Genomic DNA, 25,015 nt, shown 5'->3' with positions numbered 1-25,015 from the left:
AATCATTTTTTTCTCTAAACCAGGAAATATAATTGTTCTTGATACTTCGGTGATGAGGGTCAATTGTGAATATTAATATAGATTTAATGAACAATTAAGACTTAAAAGTACTAATTTTGCTTGAGAAATTTTGCCCTGTGAGTATACATTAGGCATAATTTCATCAGTGGAATATTTGAGGAAGTGATTAGAGTAGCTGAATTGCTTCAATCGTAGCTTGAATACCTCCTGCCTCATCCCATGCTTGAGTGACTGTTACTTTTAAATCATAGTAAAATATGAGGCTCGGGAAAAAACAATAATTTATATTGCATAGCTATTAAGCACTTACTTTCAAATTTGTTGGCCTTCTGAGACATGAATGGTAATTGGAGTTAACTTAATGCATTACTAACATCTTGATTTGTATGTTGGTTAAAGAATGTGGGAATAACTATGAAGCATCACAAATGAGCACTGGGACTGCTAAGGCTGACTACAAACGGATAAATGTCAGACTCCTGAATGAAGTACAGGGTGAGTTCATAGCCAGGAACTGAATGAATGGTCCTCTTCTCTGTCACTTATTTTTTAATTCAAAATGGTATGGAGGGCTTTTGCTGTAGCAAGTGGCTGATTGCTAAAGCACTTTTACAATACATGCTACCGCACCCAAACCCCAATGACAAAAAGGCGAAGATTATTGTCTTGAGAAAAAAAGGGAATTTTCAATATTTATAAAAATAAACTTAAAATAAGAGATATGGAGCTCAGCTATATAGGGATCAACATAGGTCCCAATGAATTAAACGGAACTTATTGCCTAATACATGTATTAAAGATTGCAGACTTAAAATAAATTGTTTAAAAAACACTATAATATTTTCATATCAAAATAATTTTGTTTAACAATTTTTTTTCAAGGAGCAATTATTACTCAAAAATTTCCAACATTAGGTTATTAATGATTTCTATAGAAGAGGCATGAGTCAAAACTAGTTATTTATTCTTGTCTCAGATAGCTGATGATTTTATACCACTAGTTGTCACGCAGATACATTTGTTCTAAGCTGATGGCTGGCTGTAAATTTCCTCAGTGTAAATGTCAGTGGATTTTGTGTATTATTGCCATTAGATTTTGTTTGGAAGCTTAAACATTACACAGTTATGAGGAAGCACCAGATGGCCTCATTAAGAAGAATGCTCTGAATGTTTACTACTTATGTGCATGTGTGAAATTAACAGTAAGGTGACCTCTCATCACTTGGCAAATATGATGTCGGTAATATAGAGATGCTGACATTATTTGCTGTAAACTGGAATATTCATGCTGGCCTGCAGTTGGTTAAGTTGATTTCTTTCTCAGTGTGAAGGCTGTTTAGATATGGAAAATAAATATTCTTTGTCAAATATTATTTCTAAGTATCATCTAAAGAACATATTTAGAAGCAAACCTTACTCTTTCTGTGATATGTCATTATACATTTGCATTGTTGAATTATACAGTATGAAGTGTAAATATAAAAGGGTTATAACATTTAATTTTTAACATTAATTTTAGTCATTTTTGATTATTGGAAACTCTGTTTATATTTTTATATTGTATTTATCCTGTATGCATGTTCAGAATTTGAATCCTCAGCAAGGAAAGTTAGCTGTTGCTGAATTTCAATCATTGTTGAAAAAATGATGAGCTGAAAACGCACCTATTTATTCAAGCGGGACTGGCTTGAAAGTTTTAAATGTCTTATTAATTTTAATTGGGACTATTTATAATTTTAAAATTTTAAATTGTTTTAAATTCTCGGCCAATTGTAATATGCTTGTTTTAGTTTTGTTTTTAATATGTATATTGTGGGCTTTTTAAATACTTGGCTGTACACCGCCCTGAGTCCTTCGGGAGAAGGGCGGTATAAAAATCTAATAAAATAAAATAAAATAAATAAAATTGGAAAATAGTTATTTTACATAACTTGTAGACTTTGGGAAACATGGAACTAAAGTGTGCCTTGAGAAATCAATCTGAGTTTGACAGATTAAATCCCAGCAAGCATAGAATAGAATAACAGAGTTGGAAGGGACCTTGGAGATCTTCTAGTCCAACCCCCTGCTTAGGCAGGAAACTTTACACAACTTCAGACAAATGATTATCCAACATCTTAAAAATTTCCAGTTTTGGAGCATTCACAATTTCTGCAGGCAAGGTGTTCCTCTGATTAATTGTTCTAATTGTCAGGAAATTTCTGTCTATTGGGTTTGTGCAGCAAATATCTCCTGTCTTATTTTCAAGGCAAAGATCTCCCAAAATGAATTTTTAGTCAACTAGAAATACCAAACATTATAAGCAAAAGTATCATGGTTTGAGTCATGGGTATATTAAAATCATGGGTATATTAAAAGTAAGGTTTCTATTTCAAAGATCATTTTGTTTCAAATTTCTTAAATTTCTGAAATTATAAAACTTTTAAGGTAAATTCAAAATACAAACTAATAATCTGTTATATTTTTATAAACATTTGAATCAAAATACATATTTTCACTCATGCCAAGTTGATCATATAAAATTGTTGTTAGTTGCAAAGTCGTGTCCCACCAATTGCAACCTCATGGACAACATTCCTCCAGGCCTTCCAATCCTCTACCATCCGCTGGAGTAAGCTCACGCCTACTGCTTCGGTGACTCCATCCAGAAACCACATTCTCTGTTGTCCCCTTCTTTTATCCTCAATCTTTCCCAGCATTAGGTTCTTCTCCAGTGAGTCCTTCTTTCTCATTAGGTGGCCAAAGTATTTCAGTTTCATCTTCAGGATCTGGCCTTCTAAAGAGCAGTCAGGGTTGATCTCCTCTAAGACTGACTGGTTTGATCGCCTTGCAGTCCAAGGGACTCACGGGAGTCTTCTCTAGCACCATAGTTCAAAGGCCTCAATTCTTTGGCGCTCAGCCTTTCTTATAGTTCAACTTTCACAGCCATACATTGCAACTGGAAAAATCATAGCCTTGGCTATACGCACTTTTGTTGGTAGGGTGATGTCTCTGTTTTTTAGTACACTGTCTAGATTTGCCATAGCTTTCCTCCCCAGGAGCAAGTGTCTGTCAAGGTTCCAAGGAACACCCCCAACGAAATAAAGCTCTGAGGCTTGAGGTTCTTCAAAGTTCCAATTTATTAGAGATGTCATGTTGGCACAGCTGGGAAAACCCGAAACTGAAAGCTTCCAGGTTTTCCACACCCAGTTGACTGTTCACAGCCCTGCCCCACACCCACAAGTTCATCACATTGTCCAATCAACTCTTCACACTCAACTGGATACAATCTTCAGGCAGTCTACATCAGATGCAGGCAAAAGTTCTTGAATACGGAATGTTGTTATGACTAACTTTCTGCTGCTCCAACAACAACCCCCTCCCAACTTCCCCAGCTAACATATGTGGCAATTAAGAAGCAAAAAGAAAATTACCTTCCAAAACTGACAGTGTCTTTTAATTTCTTGGCTGCAGTCCCTATCTGCAGTGATCTTAGAGCCCAGGAAAATAAAGTCTGTCACTACCTCCATTTCTTCCCCATCTACTTGCCAGGAATTGAGAGGGCTGGATACCATGATCTTAGTTTTCTTAATGTTGAGTTTCAAGCCAACATTTGCACTCTCCTTCTTCACCCCCATCAAGAGGCTCTTTAGTTCCTCTTTGCTTTCTGCCATTAGAGTGGCATCATTTGCATATTTGAGGTTGTTGATATTTCTCCCAGCAATCTTAATTCCAACATATGATTCATCTAACCCTGCCTTTCTCATGATGTGCTTTGCATATAAGTTAAATAGGCAAGGAGACAGTATACAGCCTTGCCAGACTTTCCCAATTTTGAACCAATCAGTAGTTTCATGTCCAGTTCTTACTGTTGCTTCTTGACCCACATATAGGTTTCTCAAGAGGCAAATAAGATGGTCTAGTACTCCCATCTCTTTAAGAACTTGACACAATTGGTTGTGATCCACGCAATCAAAGGCTTTAGCATAGTCAATGAAGCAGAAATAGATGTTTTTCTGGAACTCCCTAGCTTTCTCCATGATCCAGCGTATGTTGGCAGTTTGATCTCTAGTTTCTCTGTCTCTTCGAAATCCTGCCTGTACTTCTCGTAATTCTCAATCCACATACTGCTGCAGCCTAGCTTTCAGGATTTTAAGCATAACTTTACTAGCATGTGAAATGAGTGCAATAGTGGGATAGTTTGAACATTCTTTGGCATTGCCTTTCTTTGGAATTAGAATGTAAACTGACCTTTTCCAATACTGTGGCCACTGTGAGTTTTCCAAATTTGTTGGCAAATTGAGTGTAGCACTTTTACTACATTGTCTTTTAAGATTTTGAATAGCTCAGCTGGAATACTGTCTCCTCCACTAGCTTTGTTGTTGCTCAAGGTCGAGGTCAGTGGCCACCCCATCATGGTTATCAGGGACATTAAGCTCATTCTTGTATAGTTCTTCTGTGTAATTTTGCTACCTCTTCTTAATCTCTTCTGCCTCTGTTAGGTCCCTGCCATTTTGGTCCTTTATCATGCCCATCTTTGCATGAAACATTTCCTTCATCTCTCCAATTTTCTTGAAGAGATCTCTGGTCCTCCTTATTCTATTGTTTTCTTTTATTTCTTTGCTCTGTTAATTTAAGAAGGCATTCTTATCTCTACTAGCTATTCTTTGGAATTCTGCATTCATTTGGGTGTATCTTTCAACTATTTGCAAAGCTTCCTCAGATAGCCATTTTGCTTTCTGCAAAATGCATTTTGCATTTCATCTAAAATAGTGTTCAGTAAAATAAGTACTTGTGTAGAAAATATTCCCTTCTCTATTACCATATGCTCAGAAATCATAAAGGAGTTTAAAATATTAAGTATTATTGTTTGTTTGTTTGTTTGTTTGTTTGATTTATATCCCGTCTTTCATTCAGGAACTCAAGATATTATTCATAATGCTTTTTCTACTTTTTCCACACAACATCATTGCTATGAGGTAGGTTGAGCTGAGTGGGAGCAATTGGTGCAAAATCTTCCAGTGAGTTTCCATGAATAAGGATGGATCAGAACTTGGGTCTCCCTGCCTTAAACCATCCTGATTCTCTAAGACTTAAAATACAGTATTAGTCTTCTTTTTCATCCTTCTTTGCTCAAGGAAAGAGAGACCTCCTTGAGGAAGAAAGAATGAGTAATGGCAGAAGTAATTTCAGTAATTTCTCCTAAGAGCAGGAGAATTCTAAAGTTTTCTCCAACACTTGGGGGAAGCAAAAGGAATAATGGTAGTGTTTATATCAGAAGAACTGATGTGCTTTGTTGCTACTCCCTGTTACTAAAATGATATTTTCTGCTATAGTATCTTTTGGGTACTTTTATTTGGAAAAGGAACCCAAATTCAATAAGCATTTTGTAGATAAAAATGGGCAGAAAAATATGGCTAGATATACAAAAAGATGGAAGAAATTTCTTACTATATTTGTAATACTGTACTGACAAAAAAAATTCTGCACATGTCCATGAATTTTTATGACATCAATCTTCTGAATTTAAAAATAAAATATTCATTTTTAACTCCACAGAACTGATTGGTCATATTCAAAATTAATATCTTGCCTTTCACATTAGAAATGGCCTCTTATTAGGAGATGCAGAAAAGTAACAGAAAGGCAGCCTGTCTTCCCAGGTGGAAACAATGTGACAGGTGGTCACAGCAGGAATGACTCATCTCAACATAAGCCCCAATTCCAGTAATCAAGATAATAAATCTTTTTTCTGTTGTGCATTAGTTAATGATTACCATTTCATTCAATAATAGCAGAATATAATTAAGGTGGAACTTGATGGTTAACATATTGTGATGTCTGAATATATCTTTTGGGGTAATGTATGTTATATTTTATAAGGATAAAGCAACATTATGACATGATACTAGCCAAATTTTTAACTTCTTGGAGCAAGTTGCTGTACTGGTGAAAAACTAACTTTTTACACATGAGAGCTGTTGTAACTGGAGCTATTATATGGCAAATAAAATAAGTTTAATGTATTGGTTGTGCCATTTTAAACTCACAACTCTGCTTGAAGAGTAGATGGCATTGTGGCGTGGATGGTCTTTTGTGCAACTTGTATGCCACTTATACCTGTTCCTGGATCGCAAGGCTGGGATCACAATTACTCATGCCCTGGTCACCTCCCAAGTGGACTATTGCAATGAACTCTCTCTGAGGCTGATCTTGAAGAGTGTCTGGAAGGTTCAGTGGTCTAGAATACAGTAGCACAGGAAGTTATATGTGCTCCTAGAAGGGCATATTACACCTTTGCTCTAAAAGCTGCATTGACTGCTGATTTGCTTCGGTGTCCAATTCCAAGTGCTGATTTTGACATTTAAAGCCCTACATGGCATGGGACCTGGTTACTTGAGGGACCACCTCTTCCTGATTACATCTACCTGTGTTATCAGATCGAGTAGGAAGAGCATGATGTGAGAGTCCGGTCTGCAAGGGAGCTCCATCTGATAGGACCTAGGAGAAAAGCTTTTTTCTGCTATGGCACCCACCATCTGAAACATCATTTCTCCTGAAGGAAAGATATTGGTCCCAATCCATGTGACCTTCTGGAAAACTCTTAAAGCCTAGATCCATGATGGCAAATCTATGGCACATGTGCCAGAGGTGGCACGCAGCACACTCTCCGATGGCACACGAGCCCTTGCCCCAGTTCAGCTAGTCTTCGACTCTTTGCTGCACATGGGTGGGGGGTGGGGCACGTGCAGGGGCAGGGCATGTGTGTGGGGCATGTGCATGTGCAGGGGAGCAGGGCGCATGTGGGGGACACGCACATGCACGTGGGCCGGGGTGCATGGAGGGGGCATGCGCACATTCACAGGGAGCAGGGCCATACATGGGAGCTGTGTGTGGCTTGCATCTTGGGGATTCGGGCACTTTGGGCACTTGGTCCAGAAAAGGTTAGCCATCATTGGCCTAGATTATTTCAACTAGCCTAGATTTCCTGTAAAGAGAGAGCCTATGCCCTGGCAGTGTTGTATGCAATATCTCCCCTCTTGTGATCTTGCTTTACTTATTTTGTTTTTTCTGTGTTTACTGTTTTACTGATTTTATTGAATGTTAGATTTATTAAATCTTTGACTCTATTGTATGTCACCCAAAATCACTTTGATTGAGCTCTGTAAATTTTATAACTAAAATAAATAAATTAGAAACTTGTCACATGATGCCTTCATATTAAGTCTTTTTTTTACTCATTTTCCTTTTGGTCTTCTCTCAGAGGAAGTTTATATTTACAATAAGTTTATGACATATATCTTCCAAACCCTAATCTTTTCCCTTTTTGGAGTTCCTCCTTTTTGCTATTTTCTCCCTCCTCTAAATAACCTGAACCTAGCTAAGGTAATTTCCAGATTCAAATCCGAGTGCTTTGAATTTATATAATTGTGGAAGAAAGCTTCTCTAGTAGGAAAGGAGAATGATGACTTCTCTCACTCTTGAAACTTACCTGACAGTGCATGAAGGAACAATATTTAAATTGCAAGCATTTTTCTCATTTACTTCCTTCAGTCTCTAGCATAGAGCAAGTTTAGATACTTAGTTTCTAAATTTTTTGGAAACGTATGAATTCAGTTATTGTGACCTATTGTATATATCATGGCTAAAACAAACCATGTCTTAGCACAGTTCACCAATTCAGAGAGTTCATCTTGTATGCTGATTGATTTAACTTATTTCATAAACCTTGTTCTTTTGTTTAGTACATTACTGTGTTGTGTGAAGTCACCTCATGCAACTTGTTCAATAAACTAAGGCTATATCTTTTGTTACTATAAAATGTAATCCCGATCACTGAGTAATCAAACAATTTGCAATTTACTTATAGCATCATTGTAATAAAGTCATTTAACTCAGATTAATCTTAACTGACATTGGCCACTGGATGTCATGATTGCACTGCCAAATATTATCAGAAAAAAACGTAAATTTGAAGATATTTTTCAGTCTCCAATAAGCCAAGCATGCATATACATTTTTGAAAAAATATTTTCTTGAGAAATATAGTCTACATCCTCATATTTGAACTTTTATTCCAGTGTTTCTTACAAAAAAGTATAGTGAGCAATGGGTGTGTCTGAACAGTATCTCAAATCTGCCTCAATAATATGCTCTCAAAAACAGTTCAAAAAGTCCAATAGTTTACTAGTGAGACCCAATTCCAAAACTTCAAACTTCTCTTAGTACTTTAATCTTGATGATAAATCACATAAGAGATCCTGACACAACTTTAGGGCTCTCATAGTTAGCCAAAGAATCATTTATCATTTTGGGGATATGCTGTTAAATAAAAAGGCAGTAGTCAAACCTGGCTCTAATCTCCCTAAATATCAAATGTCTTGACTTTCAAATCCTTTTAAAAAACAACTGCACAGTACTAAAGAATAGATTGTACTATGAATTACAAAACTAATTCTATATGTTTTGCAACGGGCAATGTCATTTGCTGTTATTAGTGCTATATAGCTAAGGTCGGGCTGGAGTGTTGACTGATAGTCTGATTGTAGGATTAATATGATTTGTGGGCAAACTGGTACTGCAGAAAGATGAGGCAAATGCAGGAGTTCTGGCAAGAGTTTGAGAGGAACTGAATTGTTTTGATTTCATCTGGGTTCCTGCATAAATAAATAAATAAACAAATAAATGTTTTAATTGTATACAGTGTGGTAAAGTAGTGAAAAACATGGGGTTACTATTGGTGTTGTAAAAGCTGAGTAAGCCTGTAATTCTCTTTTTGAATTAAAAAGTTCATTTATTTGTTGGCTACAAGATGAAGAATTTCCTGAGCTAAGGAATCTCAGAGGTTTCTTTTAAGATTTGCCAGTTGGAAGAGATGGCATTGTCTATATTAAGGATTAGTGTTAAGAATTATGTGCATGCTGAAAGTTAAAATTGGGGCATTGTATTATAAATTTTACCAACAAGAACTGTATAGAAGAGTATTCTATAGTGCTGCTATTTTTGAACAACTGACAGAAGGAATGACACAGAATCAGTTGGCAGAGAAAATAATAGCTCATATTGGGGAGATAATGCACAAACATTTCATCTCTAACACACAGTACTAATAGTAATGGATAGCCAGCTACTCCCTCACATAAAATAAATTTACCGAATTTCATGAAATCCTTTATTTTGGATTTTCAAAGGCTTATCAAATATTATTATAAAACTGGGATTGATATCTCACTGCATTAATTACTCATTACTCATTAAAGCATTTATAGAAGTCTTACCACCTAAAGATTTCCAAATGTGATTTTGAACATGAAGTCATAGTAGGTCTCGCAGTGTCACATAAAATTTAAAAAGCAGTTGTATTTCCATCTGGAATGTTACAAGGGGCAGAAAAAGTCTGTTCTTCTGTTGAAAAAAAAATATTTACCCATATGTGTAATACAAAAAAAAATAGCATTTCTATGGAATCATAGCGATTGTAACAGACTGACTGCCATCTAGAGTATGGAAGATCAGAAATTAAGATTATCAGATAGGTTTGGACTATTTCTGTACAGTTTCTAAGCCTCCTTTCTGGGAAAGGTTGTTGAGAAAGTGTTCAGTCTACCACTCAAAGGATCTTGGAGGAAAAGGATCTTCTGGACCCCTTCCTGTCTAATTTCAAACTGGATACTGGTTTGAGACATCTTCAATCACAGTTGCTTATGTTGTATTGAGACAAGTTTGGTTGCACTTGGTGATGTGGCAGCTCAAAATGGGGGTAATGTATCCATCTTGGTCCTCCTTGATATCTTGGCAGCCTTTGATACCCATTGATCTTGGAATCTTTCTGAACTAGCTTAGGGTGTTGGAGTTCTGTTGTAATTCTCCTTCTTTCTTTGGAGCTGGTTCCATTCAGTGCTGAGGGAAATGTGGTTTAGTCCCTGATCCCTGCTTTGCAGGGGGACCTCGAGAGCACCAAGGAAACCTCATTTCAACCCTGAGAAATTCAAATATTCTCTTCTGTTGGAATTTTTATGTGTCCTTATGTTGATCCAAATGAAATATTCTTTGTTTAATTTATGCCATAGTTTCATCTGTGCCCCATATAAATAAAGGGTGGAATGAAGATGATGATGATTCATATGGATTGCAGTGCTGATAAAAATGTTACATAATTTCGCTGTATTTTCTCTTGCACAAAAGTGACAGACCTGAACTGCATGAACTGGAATTCGGTATAGATTAACAAATTAGTGGATATTAGCATTGCTATGTGAATTGGTTGCTTAATATTATTTTTATAAAAGGTGTGTATATATGTGTGTGTGTGTATATATACATATATATATGTATGTAGGTCTTTGGTTATTCGGGTTTTCTCCCACGTAAAATTGGAAGTGTCTTGGTGACATTTCGACGAAGTCTCATTCGTCATCTTCAAGCTTCAGCTTCGTGCTTCTGGGAGCAATGTGTGATTGCAGCTGTTTCTTCCTTTTTAACTGCTAGTGGGGGTTTGAACTGATTGGGTGGGAGCTTGGCTGTGCTCTGATTGGATGGGGTTTTTTTGTGCTCTGATTGGATGGGGGGGTGTCCTGTTTGGGTGGGGGCTTGATTGTGCTCAGATTAGTCTGAGTTGCAGGGGGATTTGAGTTGGTGAGCTGCATTGCTGTTGTTTGGCTTCATGGTCGTGGTCGTGCTACATCTTCATAGTGGGTGTCAGTCTACTGCATGTATGGATTGGAAGGGTTTGAAATGGCTAATGTTGCAGCTGTGGTCTGGCTTCTGGTCCTTGGTCGTGCTTCATGATCAGTGTGGGTTTGGGTCTGCTTTCTGGGTGGATGTGTGGTGGTGACATCCTGTGTGGACCTCGTGAGTGTGGGTCTGGTGTCATTCCTTCTAGGAGCACTAGAAGCTCCTAGAAGCACAAAGCTGTAAACACCAGCCTGAAGATGATGAATAAGACTTCGTCAAAACGTCGCCAAGATACTTCCAATTTTATGCGGGAGAAAACCCGAATAACCAAAAACCTATATATATATATACAAGATTACGTGAACAAGGAAAGAAAGAGTCCTGGCAAGTTTTTAGAACCAGCTTTGTTGCTAATTTTGATTTTGACTGGGTGTTTGTAGTAAGAAAATGTTAAAATTTGCCTGTGGTGTTTCAAACTTATGACAACTGTTGCTTCCTGAATCCAGTATTGCCATATTCCCCCTATGATATTTTATATAAATAATGAAAACTTTGTTCACATAACTACTGCAGATTTTGCCTCAAGTAACTCACCTAATCCTAAACTGCAATTTCTTCCTTCTCCCAGTGGTAATACTGTAACAAGAACCCCATTTCCATTTTGGAGATTTCTCACAAGCTTCATTCTGTGCTTTAGCTTTTCTGTTTCTGGAAACTACTTGGTATTCTTCTTCAATAATGATTTTCTTCTCCCACTTTCTATACAACTTTTTTTTGCTCAGCATTTTAAACACCTCTGCATATATCCACTTTGGGGTCTATGGATTTCTCCCATTTTGTGTTGCAGGGAATATGGTTGTACCTTCAGTATTTTGTTCCATTCAAATTTCCATCCTTCCTGAACCTTTTTCTCCTCAAGGATTTAAAGCAATTTTGACAATTTCAACATATTTCATAGCAAATTGGAATCCTTTGGGAAAAAGTAGAAGGATATCTCTGAATATTTGTTTCTCTAGATTCCCAATTATGTTGGTCTACAATTTGAAAGTTTCACATATTGTTGTGTCCATGTCTAAATATACTAAATAACATCTTTTTGTTTTTTATTCCTCATACAGTTAAAGTATGCACTGTATCATTTCAATCGGAAATTGTCCTTGGAGCCTAAGGTATCTGTCAATTGTAGGATAGTAGTTGTTGGATCATCAAATGTAGGAATCTCCTTCCTGGAGACACTGATTTTTTGGTAAGTTTTTAGATGTCATTTAATTTCAGACTGGACAATTTTTCACTATATTTGTTCATTCAATTATTTCATTTATGCCTCATCTTTTTAATGAAAGCTCGGTGTTATATACTTGTAAGTCTCACCTTGTTTTGTGTCTAAAATAATAACTCTTGAGTTAGGTTAGGCTTTGAATAAATGACTTGTTCAAAGTCACCCAGGGCGTTTTCATAGTTAAAGATAAGAGTCAAACTGTATGTCAGCCTTTCATGTCTGGCACCTTAGCTATTACAATTTATCTAACCTGTCTATATTGCTGTGATCTAAAGTCTCTATGCTTGTTAATGTACACATGGTACTGCTTCCTTCCACTCAGTGTTAAAGACAATCAAGTTGACTTTCCTTTGTATATGGCATACATTATAGCTGTGCTTGTAGTGGTGATTATCACTAGCATTCACAATGCTGATGATGTAGTTCCAAAAGGAAGATCTCTTTAGAATGAAAACATTAGAGCAGACATGGACAGCATCAATCTCTAGTTTTTCGATTTAGCCAGGAAGGCCAATGTTTTAAGACATAGTGGGAATTACAAGCTAATATTTGGAGGTCCAGACTTTTTTTGTTATTGTTAGTTGCCATCAAGTTGATATTGACTTATAGAAACCTTGTTCTGGGTTGTATTTGCTCTTCAGTCAAGTGGCTAATCCCTGCTAGAGTTGAGTCTATAGCTGTAGTTATTGCATTGATCAATTACAATGCTAATTTTTTTTTACATTTTATTTCAATCTTGCCAAACATGGTATCTTTGTCTGCTATTCTTTCTCTTTGCATAATATTAAACTGTTAGCCTTGTCAATTGAATTCAGCCTGATTTTGTCCACTATTCATCCAGCAGTTCATAATGTTCAGGACCATTTGCCAGTATTTGTTTGTTTGTTTATCTGTTTATTTATTTATTTTCTATAGCCACCCATCTCAATCAAGTGACTCTGAGTAGTTAGAGTTCTAAAACAATAAAACATTTAAAAACAATAAAAATAATTCAAAGCTAAATATACAGTTACCAAAACAATTAACTAATTAACAGTGCACCCAAGACAGAAGGCTTTTAATACATTTGTAGCCCCAGGTCCAGTACACACACAAGTTTTTTAAGCCTTATGAAAAGCCAACAGTTTGGGGCCATTCTAATCTCTGAAGAGAAAATACACATTATAACAGAAAAGGCTTATCTTCCTATCACTGCCAGCTGACATTTTGGCTGATGAAATCTGCACCATGCCTGATCTGCTGGACCAAATCAGACGGAAAAAAAGGGGTCCCTCAGGTAATCCAGTCCCAAGGCATGTAGTGCTGTAAAAGTGACAACCAGCACCTTAAAGGGTAGCAGTGTAAAACACACTGGTAGCTAATGCAGCTCAGGTAGTAGTGGTGTTACATGTGCCCTCTATCCAGCACTATTTACTACCCATGCAGCCACATTCTGCACTAATTGAAGCTTCTGAATGTTATTTAGGGACAGCTCTATGTAGATTGCATTGCAGTAATTTATACAAGAAAAGCCATAGATGACAATGAGCAGGGTCTCCTGGTCCAGGAATGTTTGCATCTGGAGCATCATCTTAAGTATCTTATGTAAGGGCTTTCCTAGCCATAGCTGCCACCTGCTTTTGAGCAGGAGCCATGACTCTAGGAGGACCCTCAGATTGCACACTATGTCCACCCAGAACGGTCCAAATACTCACAGTCTTGCTAGGATTGAGTTGGAGAATGTTTCAAGACCCCAACAGCATTCAAATAATATCATATTGTAATTCAAAAATTCCTTCACTCTCCAATCTATATGATATTGTTGAAAATACTATGGACCAAACAAATTGGGTCTTTGTTTCTGTTATTCATTTAAACTACAGAAAGATGCAAGAAGTTGCAGTTCCTTTCTTTGAACCCAGAAACCCAGATCTGAGATACCCATAAGGTTCTTTTTCATTTATTTATAATGAATAGGATAGGGGAAGCATGGAATTCTTCTGGCATCTAGAGTTCTTTACCAGGACTGACTTTAGAAGGTATTGTTGTTAACTTATGTTAACAAAGTGACATAGTGTATGTGTGTCTATGTTTCTGCTGTCCCCACCCTTCTTTGTGTGTGTGTGTGTGTGTGTGTGTATGTGTTTGCACATGTGTGCGTTCTATGATCAGTGGGGCTTAGAATGGAGAAATCAGCAGTGTTCTAAGCTTTCCCAATTTCCTCTTCTATAAGAATACATTGGATGTTATTTCTAGATTTCTTTCCTCCGCAACTTCTGGTTGAATCCAACCATTTGCATACTTGATCTTCTTCCCCTGCCCAGATTTAGTTCCATTCTGTTGTTTTCAGAAAGCTATCCTGATGATGGACAGATAGATAACCAGTCTGAAGGAAATAATGTGAATTTACAACATACCTTTGGATTGAAAAGAGAAAAGTAGAGAAAGCACCCAGAGCTTGACTTCTTGAATTCCTCCCAAAAACTTTTTTAGCAGTTTATACAAATCCATGTATATTAGTCCATATGCATTGTGTGTTTCTGCTTTCCTCTGTTGCAACTGTATGTGTGTTCTGTGTACAGGGAAACGGGGCAAGCCATATGCTATATGTTCTGCTCTGGGTTACATGACAAGGGAGGAGAGAGGGGGACTTAGGATGGACTAACCAGCAGCATTCCAAGTCACTGCCCAACTGCTTCTCTCATAAGGAGGCATTAGGGCCGTGATGGCGAACCTAAGGCACGCATGCCACAGGTGGCATGCGGAGCCATATCTGTGGGCACGCGAGCGTTGCCCTAGTTCAGCTCTGGCGTGCTTCCATGCACCAGCCAGTTGATTTTTGGCCTGCTGGGCCCACCGGAAGCCGGGAAACTCAGGGGGGAGGCCTTTTTCCCCCTCCCCAAGTTCATAGAAAGCCTCAGGAGCCTAGGGAGGGTGAAAAACAGGTCTTCCGGTCCCATTGGAAGTCAGGCTCTTTTCTGGCCTCCGGAGGGCCTCCGGGGGGGGGAGGCAGTTTTCACCCTCCCCAGGCTCCTAGAAAACCTCTGGAACCTGGGGAGGGCAAAAAACGGGCCTATAATGCCAAAAGTGGGGTTTGTGGGTGCATGCATGGGGTGCATTGAATTATGGGTGTGGGCTCGCATGTGCGTGACCCCTCCAGCTTCCCCCCACTTTTGGTATGCGACAGCAAAAAGGTTAGCCATCACTGCATTAGGGGATTTTTTTCTAGAATGTTTTACTCTGCAGGTCCAAACCAGATTTGGTTCCTGTTTTATTTTGATGTTTCTTCTGGAAGCTTCTCTCACCTTACCAAATTTGGTCCCATTACATTCAGTTTTCAGACATACAAACAGAGTTCTCATCTCTTATTCAGAGTTTTCCATTAAGATGGCAAGAATAAAGAGGAAAGATCTAGAGCTAGTTATAAAGAATCCACTTCCAGAGAAGGGTGGAGCTTCGCAGCATTACCAGTCACAGAAAATGAAGCTCTCCGTTCCTTTGCTGGCTTCTCCCTGTTTGTGAGCCCCGAAAGGAGCCAAAGCTGCCTGGTAGGGGTGGTGAAGCTACGGATGGATGCTCTGAGAGGTCGCAGTAGAGATTGCAATCCTTCTGCTGAACCCTGGCCAATCTCCTCTATGCCATGAAGAGGAGAAGAGGCAGTCTAAGATGGCTGCCAAGAAGCTGGGGAAGCAGATGACCATCTAAGTACAATGCAGGTGAGGACTTTGCTGAACAGTGTGTGAACTGGGTGAGAAGAATTCTTTTTATTCAACTGTTAACCCCAAAAGAATATCCAGGAAAAGAGAGGTTCACAACTATTTTTAAAGTAGCAGCGACCTAGCATTCTGAAAAAAACTTTAAAATTGAAGGAAAGAATTAAAGGGAAAAAGGCAGAAAAATCACTAAAATACAGAAAATTGGACTTTCAAAGCAGATAGGCACTGCTTTGGATAGGCACTTTGAAATGCTAAAATTATCAACTTAAAAATCAACATTATTTATATATAATGTAGGAAAATGGAAAACTGGTTAATATTGAAATCTGATCTAAGAGCACCATCTACTGGCAAAAGGAAGAACAACATACTCCCAAAATCTTGGAATTATTTGATTATTTGGGATTTAAATGTGATAATACAAAAGAAATTATCATTAAAATGACCCCTGAGGATTACAATACAAGACTGAATTTACAGAGGGACCTGAGGAGGTTCTGGAAAATGTATGGGACTATCCATAATAATCAAATGCCAACATGGGTTTGTCAAAAACAGATCATGCCAGACTAATCTAATTGCATTCTTTGACAAAGTGATAACATTAGTGGACCCAGAGGAATACTTTCGATATAATTTACTTGGATTTCAGTAAAGCATTTGATAAAATAGACCTTAATAAAGTAGAAAAATGTGGGTTAGACAGCATCACCACCAGATGGATTCGTAACTGGCTGACCAACTGCACTCAATGTGTAGTCCTCAATGGAACTGCATCCACATGGAGTGCAGTGGAGTACATGGAGTATGCAGTGGAGTAGCCCAAGGCTCTGTTTTAGGCCCAGTACTCTTCAATATCTTCATCAATGACTTGGACGAGGGGATAGATGGGGAACTCATCAAATTTGCAGATGACACCAAACTGTCAGGAATAGCCAACACTCCAGAAGATAGGCTTAAAATACTGAAGGATCTTGACAGACTTGAACATTGGGCACAATCTAATGAAATTCAATGATGAAAAAAGTAAGGTTCTACATTTAGGCAAGAAAAACAAAATCCACAGTATATGTGGCACCTTGCTCAATAGTAGTAACTGTGAGAGGGATCTTGGAGTCCTAGTGGATAACCATTTAGATATGAGCCAGCAGTGTGCAGCAGCTGCCAAAAAAGCCAACACAGTTCTGGGCTGCATTAACAGAGGGATAGAATCAAGATCATGTGAAGTATTAATACCACTTTATAATGCCTTGGTAAGGCCACTGCTTCCAGTTTTGATTGTCACGATGTAAAAAAGATGTTGAGACTCTAGAAAGAGTACAGAGAAGAGCAACAAAGATGATTAGGGAACTGGAGGCTAAAACATATGAGGAACAGTTGCAGGAACTGAGTATGTCTAGTTTAATGAAAAGATGGACTAGGAGACACATGATAGCAGTGTTCTAATATTTCAGGGGTTGCACAAAGAAGAGGAAGTCAAACTATTCTCCAAAGCACCTCCGGGTAGAACAAGAAGCAATGGGTGGAAACTAATCAAGGAGAGAAGCAGCCTAGAACTAAGGAGAAATTTCCTGACAGAACAATTCATCAGTGGAACAACTTGCCTACAAAAGTTGTGAATGCTCCAACACTGGAAATTTTTAAGAAGATGTTGGATAATCATTTGTCTGAAGTGGTGTAGGGTTTCCTGCCTAAGCAGGGGGTTGGACTAGAAGACCTCCAAGGTCTCTTCCAACTCTGCTATTCTATTCTATTTTATCCCGAGGAACAGGTTGATTAATTTTGGGACACAAGAACTAAGAATATTGAATTCTTTTGAGAAGGGACTATAGATTCAAATATATGGTCTTTGGATTATTGGACAAAACAGGATACAATAAAATCTAACGAGATGCTTCATCAAGGAGAAAAGAGTGGAACTTGGGAAGAGATGGCATCGGTAATCCAAAGTACAAGGGAGACACTGACAAGGCATTTTAAGGAAATAATGAATCGAAAGAGAGCGTGGATTTCCATGCTGGGAAATATAACACAAAAGACAATGAGTGATCAAGACGGCCAGGAAGAGGAGGAACTAACTGAAAGAGTAGATGAAAAAATGGAACAGACAAAACAAATGAAACAAGATGATAAGGAGCAGATAATAACAAAAATAATAAGGATTGATGACACAAGCCAAGGGGAGAATATTCTAAGGAAATTTAAAAAGGAACTAGAAACCAGGAGGATTCTTTATAGGAGAGAGATAGGGGCAAGAGTAGATATTTTGGAAACTAGACAACTGAGAAGGGCAGAGAAGGGAGAAATGGTTAAAATGATGTGGAAGCAGGCAGAAATAAAGATCCAAGAGAGGAATATGGGAGGCAAGCTAAGAAACAAAAAATTAAAGCTTTAAAGTGTGTAAGAGATTATGGTTAAAAAGGAAATATGTTTAAATACAGTAGTGGTATAATCAAAGTTAGAATAGGGATGGAGATTAGAGTGAGGGGGATTAATAAAATGCACATGTTTATATAATAAGGAGAAGTAATAGTAAGACGGGAAATTAAAATTTGAATGATTATTATATTATATTATATTATTATATCATATTTAAGTATACTTACATAATATGGTGACTGGCATAAGAAGAATATATCGGAACTATTGATTAAATAAATAATGAAATATTATAATTCAATATGAATAGGTGTACATTTACTACATGCAACAAATATGATAAAGAATTATTTTTATTAAAATGTATGATATGTAGAATATAGTGATTGACATAAAATTAACATTGAAATAAAATTAACATTGAAATATTGAATAACTAAATAAAGTATTATAAGTTGAACAAGCAAATAATGGAAGATTTCAATTTAGCATGAATGCTTGTACTATTAGAATTATATAAGCTTGTTAAAAGTAATAAATATGATTAATAATATTCTATTTGTATTGAAAGGTATGACACTTAGAATAGGTGATTGGCATAGAAATGACACATTGAAATATTGAATGTTTAAATAATGAAAGATTATAATTTAATAAAAATATGTGTATTATTACAAGGATTATATAAACTTGTTAAATGAAACAAATATGATTAATACTATTTTATTTGTATTGAAATGTATGACTCAGGTGCCACACTATTCACACATCGATGTGTTTGTAAAAAATAAAAAAATATTTTAAAAAATCCACTTCTGCAGATTACAGTGAAGCACGTGGATTGCAAATGGCAGATGCAATTCTATTCTGATTTACTAGACAACAACCGTGTTAAAGAAATACATGATTAACCTTAATTATAGCACTTAGATGGAGACTTTAACATCTTGTCTATATCATGCTAAATAGCCTAGAGTAAAATGCAGCTAAAGATTGACATCTCATGATATTTGAACTATTCAGTACATATATTTTCTTTGAACAAATAATTTGGAGATGTGATTCAGAGTATAACTATGTTCAGATCACATTTAATTTGGGCAGTGTACATTAGGTCAGGTCAGACTGGCTGAATTCCTCTAAAAGCCCCTGGAGAAGGGCAAATAGGTCTGTTACATTCATGCCGAAATGATTTGCTCTAATGCAGTGGTTCACTACATTTTTATAATAAATTACAAAGTATAACAAAGCGTGAGAAAGTAAGGACATCTTTATATCTTTCCCACTCATGTTTATCATTAGACATTTTTCTTTCCAGCCCAGCCTACTTCAAGTATCAAAGCTTGATTAGTATATGAAAATAACATGGGGAAGAACTTGGCTCATTTATCAAGTGCTGCTTTTCTTACCAAAAAAAAAAAATCTGTTTTATATACGAAAAATATGTTTATATTTTGTACACCTGCTTTGTCTATGTTACAGAATTATTTAAAGCTTGAAAGACCTCCAGAATAGTCAGAACAGTGTCAGAACTCTTCTGGAACAGGGGTCTCCAACCTTGGCAACTTTAAGACTTGTGGACTTCAACTCCCAGAATACCTCAGCCTGTTTTGAACTTAAAGTTGTTTCAAGTTTGAGATGAAACTTCTCAAATTTGAAATATTTGTGGTTTGAAATGTTTTGCCACCCCTATTATTATTATTATTATTATTATTATTATTATTATTATTATTATTATTATTATTATTATTATTTATTATTATATTTGTATACCGCCCATCTCCCGAAGGACTCAGGGCGGTTCACAGTCAGAAACAACAGAAAAACATATAATACATAAAAAGCTAAAAGAATAGACAGTTAAATTCAATTGATGCTCTAACTTTTAAATATTAACTATAATATATTATTAATAACCTCTTTTGCCATCATTTTCCAACATACTGACCTCTCCTTTGAGAAGAGATATATTTTATGAATGGCTAGTTTTCTAACAAGAGAGCTATTCATAATTATATATATTATGTAGTTTGCTTAAAGGTGATAATAAAGCTACTAAAAAAACAATATTGGAAGGCCAAATAAAACCTGTTCAATTCTGAATAAAATATGGAAGAAAAAATTATTTTGAAAATATCACAAGAGAAAAAGCTAAGCTTCACTTATCATCCATAAATATATAATATCTAAACTGCTACTTAGGGATATTTTCCCATAATTATACAGTTTATGTTTCAATATTTAGAACATTTTTTAAATTATTTAAAATAATTGTATTTTCCTTTTATGTTCAGGATTATACATTAAGATACAATCAAATGATCATATTGTTTTTATTTATTCAGTTGTTTATATTTACTATCATATTAACAATGTAGAAATATTGAAGAACAGAGAGTTTCGGCAAGAAAGAATAAGGAAAATTCTATGCCCCATTGTTAAATGGATCACTTTTACTCCTTTAGTAAAGACAATGCAGGAAGCACAGCTATGATGCAAAAAGAAGAATTTGCACTATACCTTGTAGCAAGTATCTCTTTGTCTTATTTTAGTATCATCCCTTAACCACCTGTTATTTTCTAATTTCCCTACACTAGTCCAATAAATTGCCCAAAAATTGCATTTTTATGTTTAGGATAGCATTGATTCATTATCATTCATATTGATAATGAAGAAGACAAAAATAAAAATAAAAACTGTATACATAAGCATTTGAAAAAGTATTTGACAGTGTTCCTATAGGTCCTATAGCAGGGGTGTCAAACTCAAGGCCCAGGGGTCGGATCCGGCCTGCAGGGTGCTTAGTTCTGGCCCATGGGGCCACCCTGGAAACAGTGAAGGACCAGCCCGTGGTGCCTTTGCCAGCAAAAACGGAGGCCCCCTCCCGCTCCCCCCAAGCTCTGTTTTTGCTGGTAGAGGGTTGCAAGAAACTGTAACAGGTGAAAATGGAGCTAAGGAGCCCGTTTTCATTGACAGAGCGGTCAGGCTACCACAGGTGCCCCCAACCCGAGTGATGTTGAACTGGCCATGCCCATCCTGGCCATGCCCATCCCAGCCCACTGAGGTCAAACACAACCTTGATGCGGCCCTCAATGAAATCGAGTTTGACACCCCTGTCCTATAGCATTCTACGTTTCTATAGTAAGTTGTGCAACTGAAAGAGCAACTTTAACTTTGCTTTTCTTATCAGATTTCTTCTAGATGTGTTGATCTGGATTTCAGGTATCATTATAATGTTGTCTAATAATTTAGACCGCAAACTATCATAGGCACGTTGACCTCAGTGGGGGGTTTCAAATTTTTTTACTACCGGTTCTGTGCGTGTGGCTTGGTGGGTGTGGCATGGCTTGGTGGGCATGGCATTGCTTGGTGGGTGTGGCTTGGGGTGTGTGGCAGGGGAAGGATGCTGTAAAATCTCCATTCCCTCCGCAGTGCAGGGGAAGGTTACTGCAAAGTCCCCATTTCCTCCAGATCAGCTGGACTTGGGAGGCAGAGAATAGATGGGGGCAGGGCCAATCAGAATTTTTACTACCGGTTCTCCAAACTACTCAAACTTTCCACTACTGGTTCTCCAGAACTGGTCAGAACCTGCTGAAACCCACCTCTGGTTGACCTGAGAGTAAGTCCTGTTCAGCTAAATAGGATTGAGATTGTTGATAGAATGAATATAGCACTTATTCAGTTTATCTTTTTTTCGTTCCTTAGATTTGTTTAGCAATCATAATGGGTTAGCAATTGCATGTTTCTAAGCTCTACTTAGAACAGATACAACTCCTGTTATCTGGTAGCCCAGTATTACATAGTATCCTGCACAGCTGTCTTGTTTGGCAGTAGCTAGCATAATGCTTGCTGTTTAATTAGGCTTTTTATCTTTACATTTGTCTGAGAATGTCAGGAGCCTTCCATGTTGCCTGCCACTAATTAGTTGACTAATTAAATAGTTAGTGCTTACTTGCTGATCACAGGGCTAACATGTAATGAATGTTGTAGTAATTGTTATTGTTTTATGCTATCTGCCTTTTGCCACATGAGTTGACTGAAATATGTGCCCTTTTTAGACTGTTTTTTCTATATTGAGGGAAAATAATACGAAACAAAACAATGCAGAGGCTTGCCATGCACTTGGCATTATTGAACGTTTAGACAGAGATAAATAGGACATGTTCTATCTTGCCTGGCTGTGAAATCAATTACAATAGATGGTGTCTATGATAAATGCAAGATATAATGATGAAAGATAGTGCTCAAAATATTTGCAGCAATCATTTAATAGAGGACAATAGTGTGGTATACGTATATTTACTAAATATACCTGATGATTTTAATGTTTAATGGTAACATGAATAGAATAATTCTTATCTATTTTTCCCTATAAGCTTATTTCTCCAGAATGCATTTGAATTTACAATACTTTAACTGAGGTAGTTTTGGGTTTGGGGAAAAAAACCTGTTCCCAAACAGTTGCTCATTTAGCTACTGGCCAAGCCCAGATCTGCTTCATGTATTTCATGTAGGATTGATCCATTAATGACTCCATAGAAATAGTGAAGATTGTGTTCTATTGCATTTGTCATCAGGAAATGGTTTTGAATTATTTCATTGTGTATTTTTAATGAGTCTCTTGTAAGTGGTACAACTAATGTATGTATTTGATTCTTTAGCTTACTTTGGGAAGGTGTACATGTGTGCATTCAGACAAGCTTGATCCTCAAGTCATTTTTTTGTTTCAGAAAGCTTATTTCTGAAACGTATTACCTTTGCAAAAAGTGAAAATTATCTAAGTAGTAATATTTTTAGTGATTTCTGCTTTCCTTATCACATCACTAATAAATTGGCAACATGACCGTTTTTTATTTTAAAGCCAAGGATGCTTAGGCCTCCTTTTGTAGCTGCAGTTTAAAGCCAAGCAATGAAACCCAATACCTTTACTTATTTCCCTAGATACTCTAATCCCTCCTGCTTTACAAGTATCTTTGAGCTGTTCTTCTCCTTTTGTATCCACAGCAACATGAATCCCTGCTGGAATTATTTGCTTCGATAAAGCAGGTGCACTTGTTTAATGCTTGGTTGGGTTGAGCTCTTAACTTGAAGCTTCAGAAAAAACCCTGATGGTTGCCCTGTGCTATAAAGAATAGGGTATTCAGGATTTTTATATGTATCTCGCAGAAGCAGTTCTGTTTCTGGTATGCACTACCTTTTCTTCAGCATGTTTCCATTTTGCAATGATCAAAAATATGCTGCTTGTTTTAGTATTAAAGAATCTAAACCTAAAATGGATGAAGCACTCTTGTGTTAGCTCTGAATTGTCAAAAAAATGAATTAATTGCAAAGTTTTCTAATTATAATTACAATAATTTCCAAACTGTGTTCTATGAGATAACTAATACTATTCCACCCAAAATAAGTAGAACTTTAATAGCTTTTATAAACAGAATGTTCATCCAGAAAGAGGCTAATCCTAAATCTCTGCAGGATTTACTGTTCTGTTTTTACATTCTTCAGTTAGCATCCACATAAAATTATAACAATGCTAGACAAACTATTCTCAGTGAAAAATAGAGATTTTTCACCCATGCAAACTGTGCCTCTCATTATATTTACCCGTGAAATGTTTGTAACCATTGCTCCCTTTCAGTAACATATAACAAACTAATTTAATTTAAGAGTAATTATTCAGCTTCTATAGTTTTGCAAGCTCAGATGAAGCAACAACTGAGCAATCCAGGATAATCATTCTTAAATTTTAATCTAGCCTGCCTTAATGTGGTGTCTTCTGTTTGGTGGATTTAAATTTCCATGATGCCAGCTGACACACCCAAACTTAAACAATTGTGTGAGCTGAAATTCCAGCATATGGAAGTGACTAGGCTGGGAAGAGACAGCTAAGTTACCTTCATTTTGGCACCATAGAATTACAAGAAAATTGAATGAGAAAGCCTTAATTGCTGACTGCAAAATTTAAAACCCTAACTAATAAAGAGACCAAGAACTGAATTTTCACACCACCTTATCTGATTTAAGAAAATTTGGATCTGAACAAATTGAGAAAATATACCTATCTATCTACCTATCTAAATACTGTATAAGAGAAACAAGAATAAATGTATCTCATTGCATATACATTTATTGAATCTCAATTTATGACTACACCTCAAGGGAACCGTCTCTTAAAGTTCTGAAGTTTGCAGACAATACAATGATCATTGGCTTCTTTTGAGACGGTGATGAGTCTGGATATAGACTGGAGGTTGAACAAAACTGGCCCTGTAGTGAAGCCATAACAACTGGAACTGAATATGCTTAAAACTGTAGGGATGAAAGCAGATTTTAGGGGAAGCCTTTCTATTTTGCAAACTTTTACCATAGTTAACAGCATAGTATCAACAGTAGAGTCCTTCAAATTTTTGGGTTCCATAATCTCCCAGGACTTGAAATGACCACTTAACTTTAGAACCATCATTTGCTTATTCATGTCAGAATTATTATTTACCCTTATTATCCTTTTTACTCCTCCCTCTTATTGGTATGATTACTATGGTTATCATTATTCTTTGCTTTGCATGTACACTGAGAACTTCTGCACCGGAGACAAATTCCTTATGTCTAATCACACTTGGCCACATAAAGTATTCAATTCAATTTAATTGAGTAATATATCTGACCTGGAAAATTTGGCATGAGATTACTTTTTTAAGCTGTTATTTTGTTTAATGACATGTAAAGATTGAATATGACTATGCTTTATTGTTGTTCTTTAATTAATGAAAATCTATATCTTTACCTTAATGAATCCATGGACACACACGATCTGTGATGGTGCTCCTTTTGAATCTTTTATTGATCTTGGGTTGGTTACCTTTCAAATCTTGCAGTTTTCATAGCAAACTTCAGAGTTTGGGCAATTACAGGAACTATAAGATCTGAAAAAAGGCCCATAAGTTTGTTATACTTCCTTTATAGAGACCTCCCACGATATACACGGATAGCA

At 36.7% G+C, this 25,015-nt stretch overlaps 1 protein-coding gene across 1 annotated transcript in view; it reads left to right on the top strand.

Moving 5' to 3' along the window:
• The window catches only part of CFAP61 (cilia and flagella associated protein 61), a 162,241-nt gene that overhangs the window by 70,828 nt on the left and 66,398 nt on the right, over positions 1–25,015 (top strand). The window contains exon 16 of the mRNA XM_058178325.1: positions 11,793–11,920. Within this exon, the coding sequence (XP_058034308.1) occupies positions 11,793–11,920 (128 nt within the window). The remainder of the gene's footprint in view (positions 1–11,792; positions 11,921–25,015) is intronic.

Source organism: Ahaetulla prasina, chromosome 3, assembly GCF_028640845.1.
Source record: "Ahaetulla prasina isolate Xishuangbanna chromosome 3, ASM2864084v1, whole genome shotgun sequence".
NCBI classification, from domain to species: Eukaryota; Metazoa; Chordata; class Lepidosauria; order Squamata; family Colubridae; genus Ahaetulla; species Ahaetulla prasina.
The sequence above is the reverse complement of the archived record's forward strand: the minus strand, read 5'-3'. Positions and strand labels throughout refer to the sequence as shown.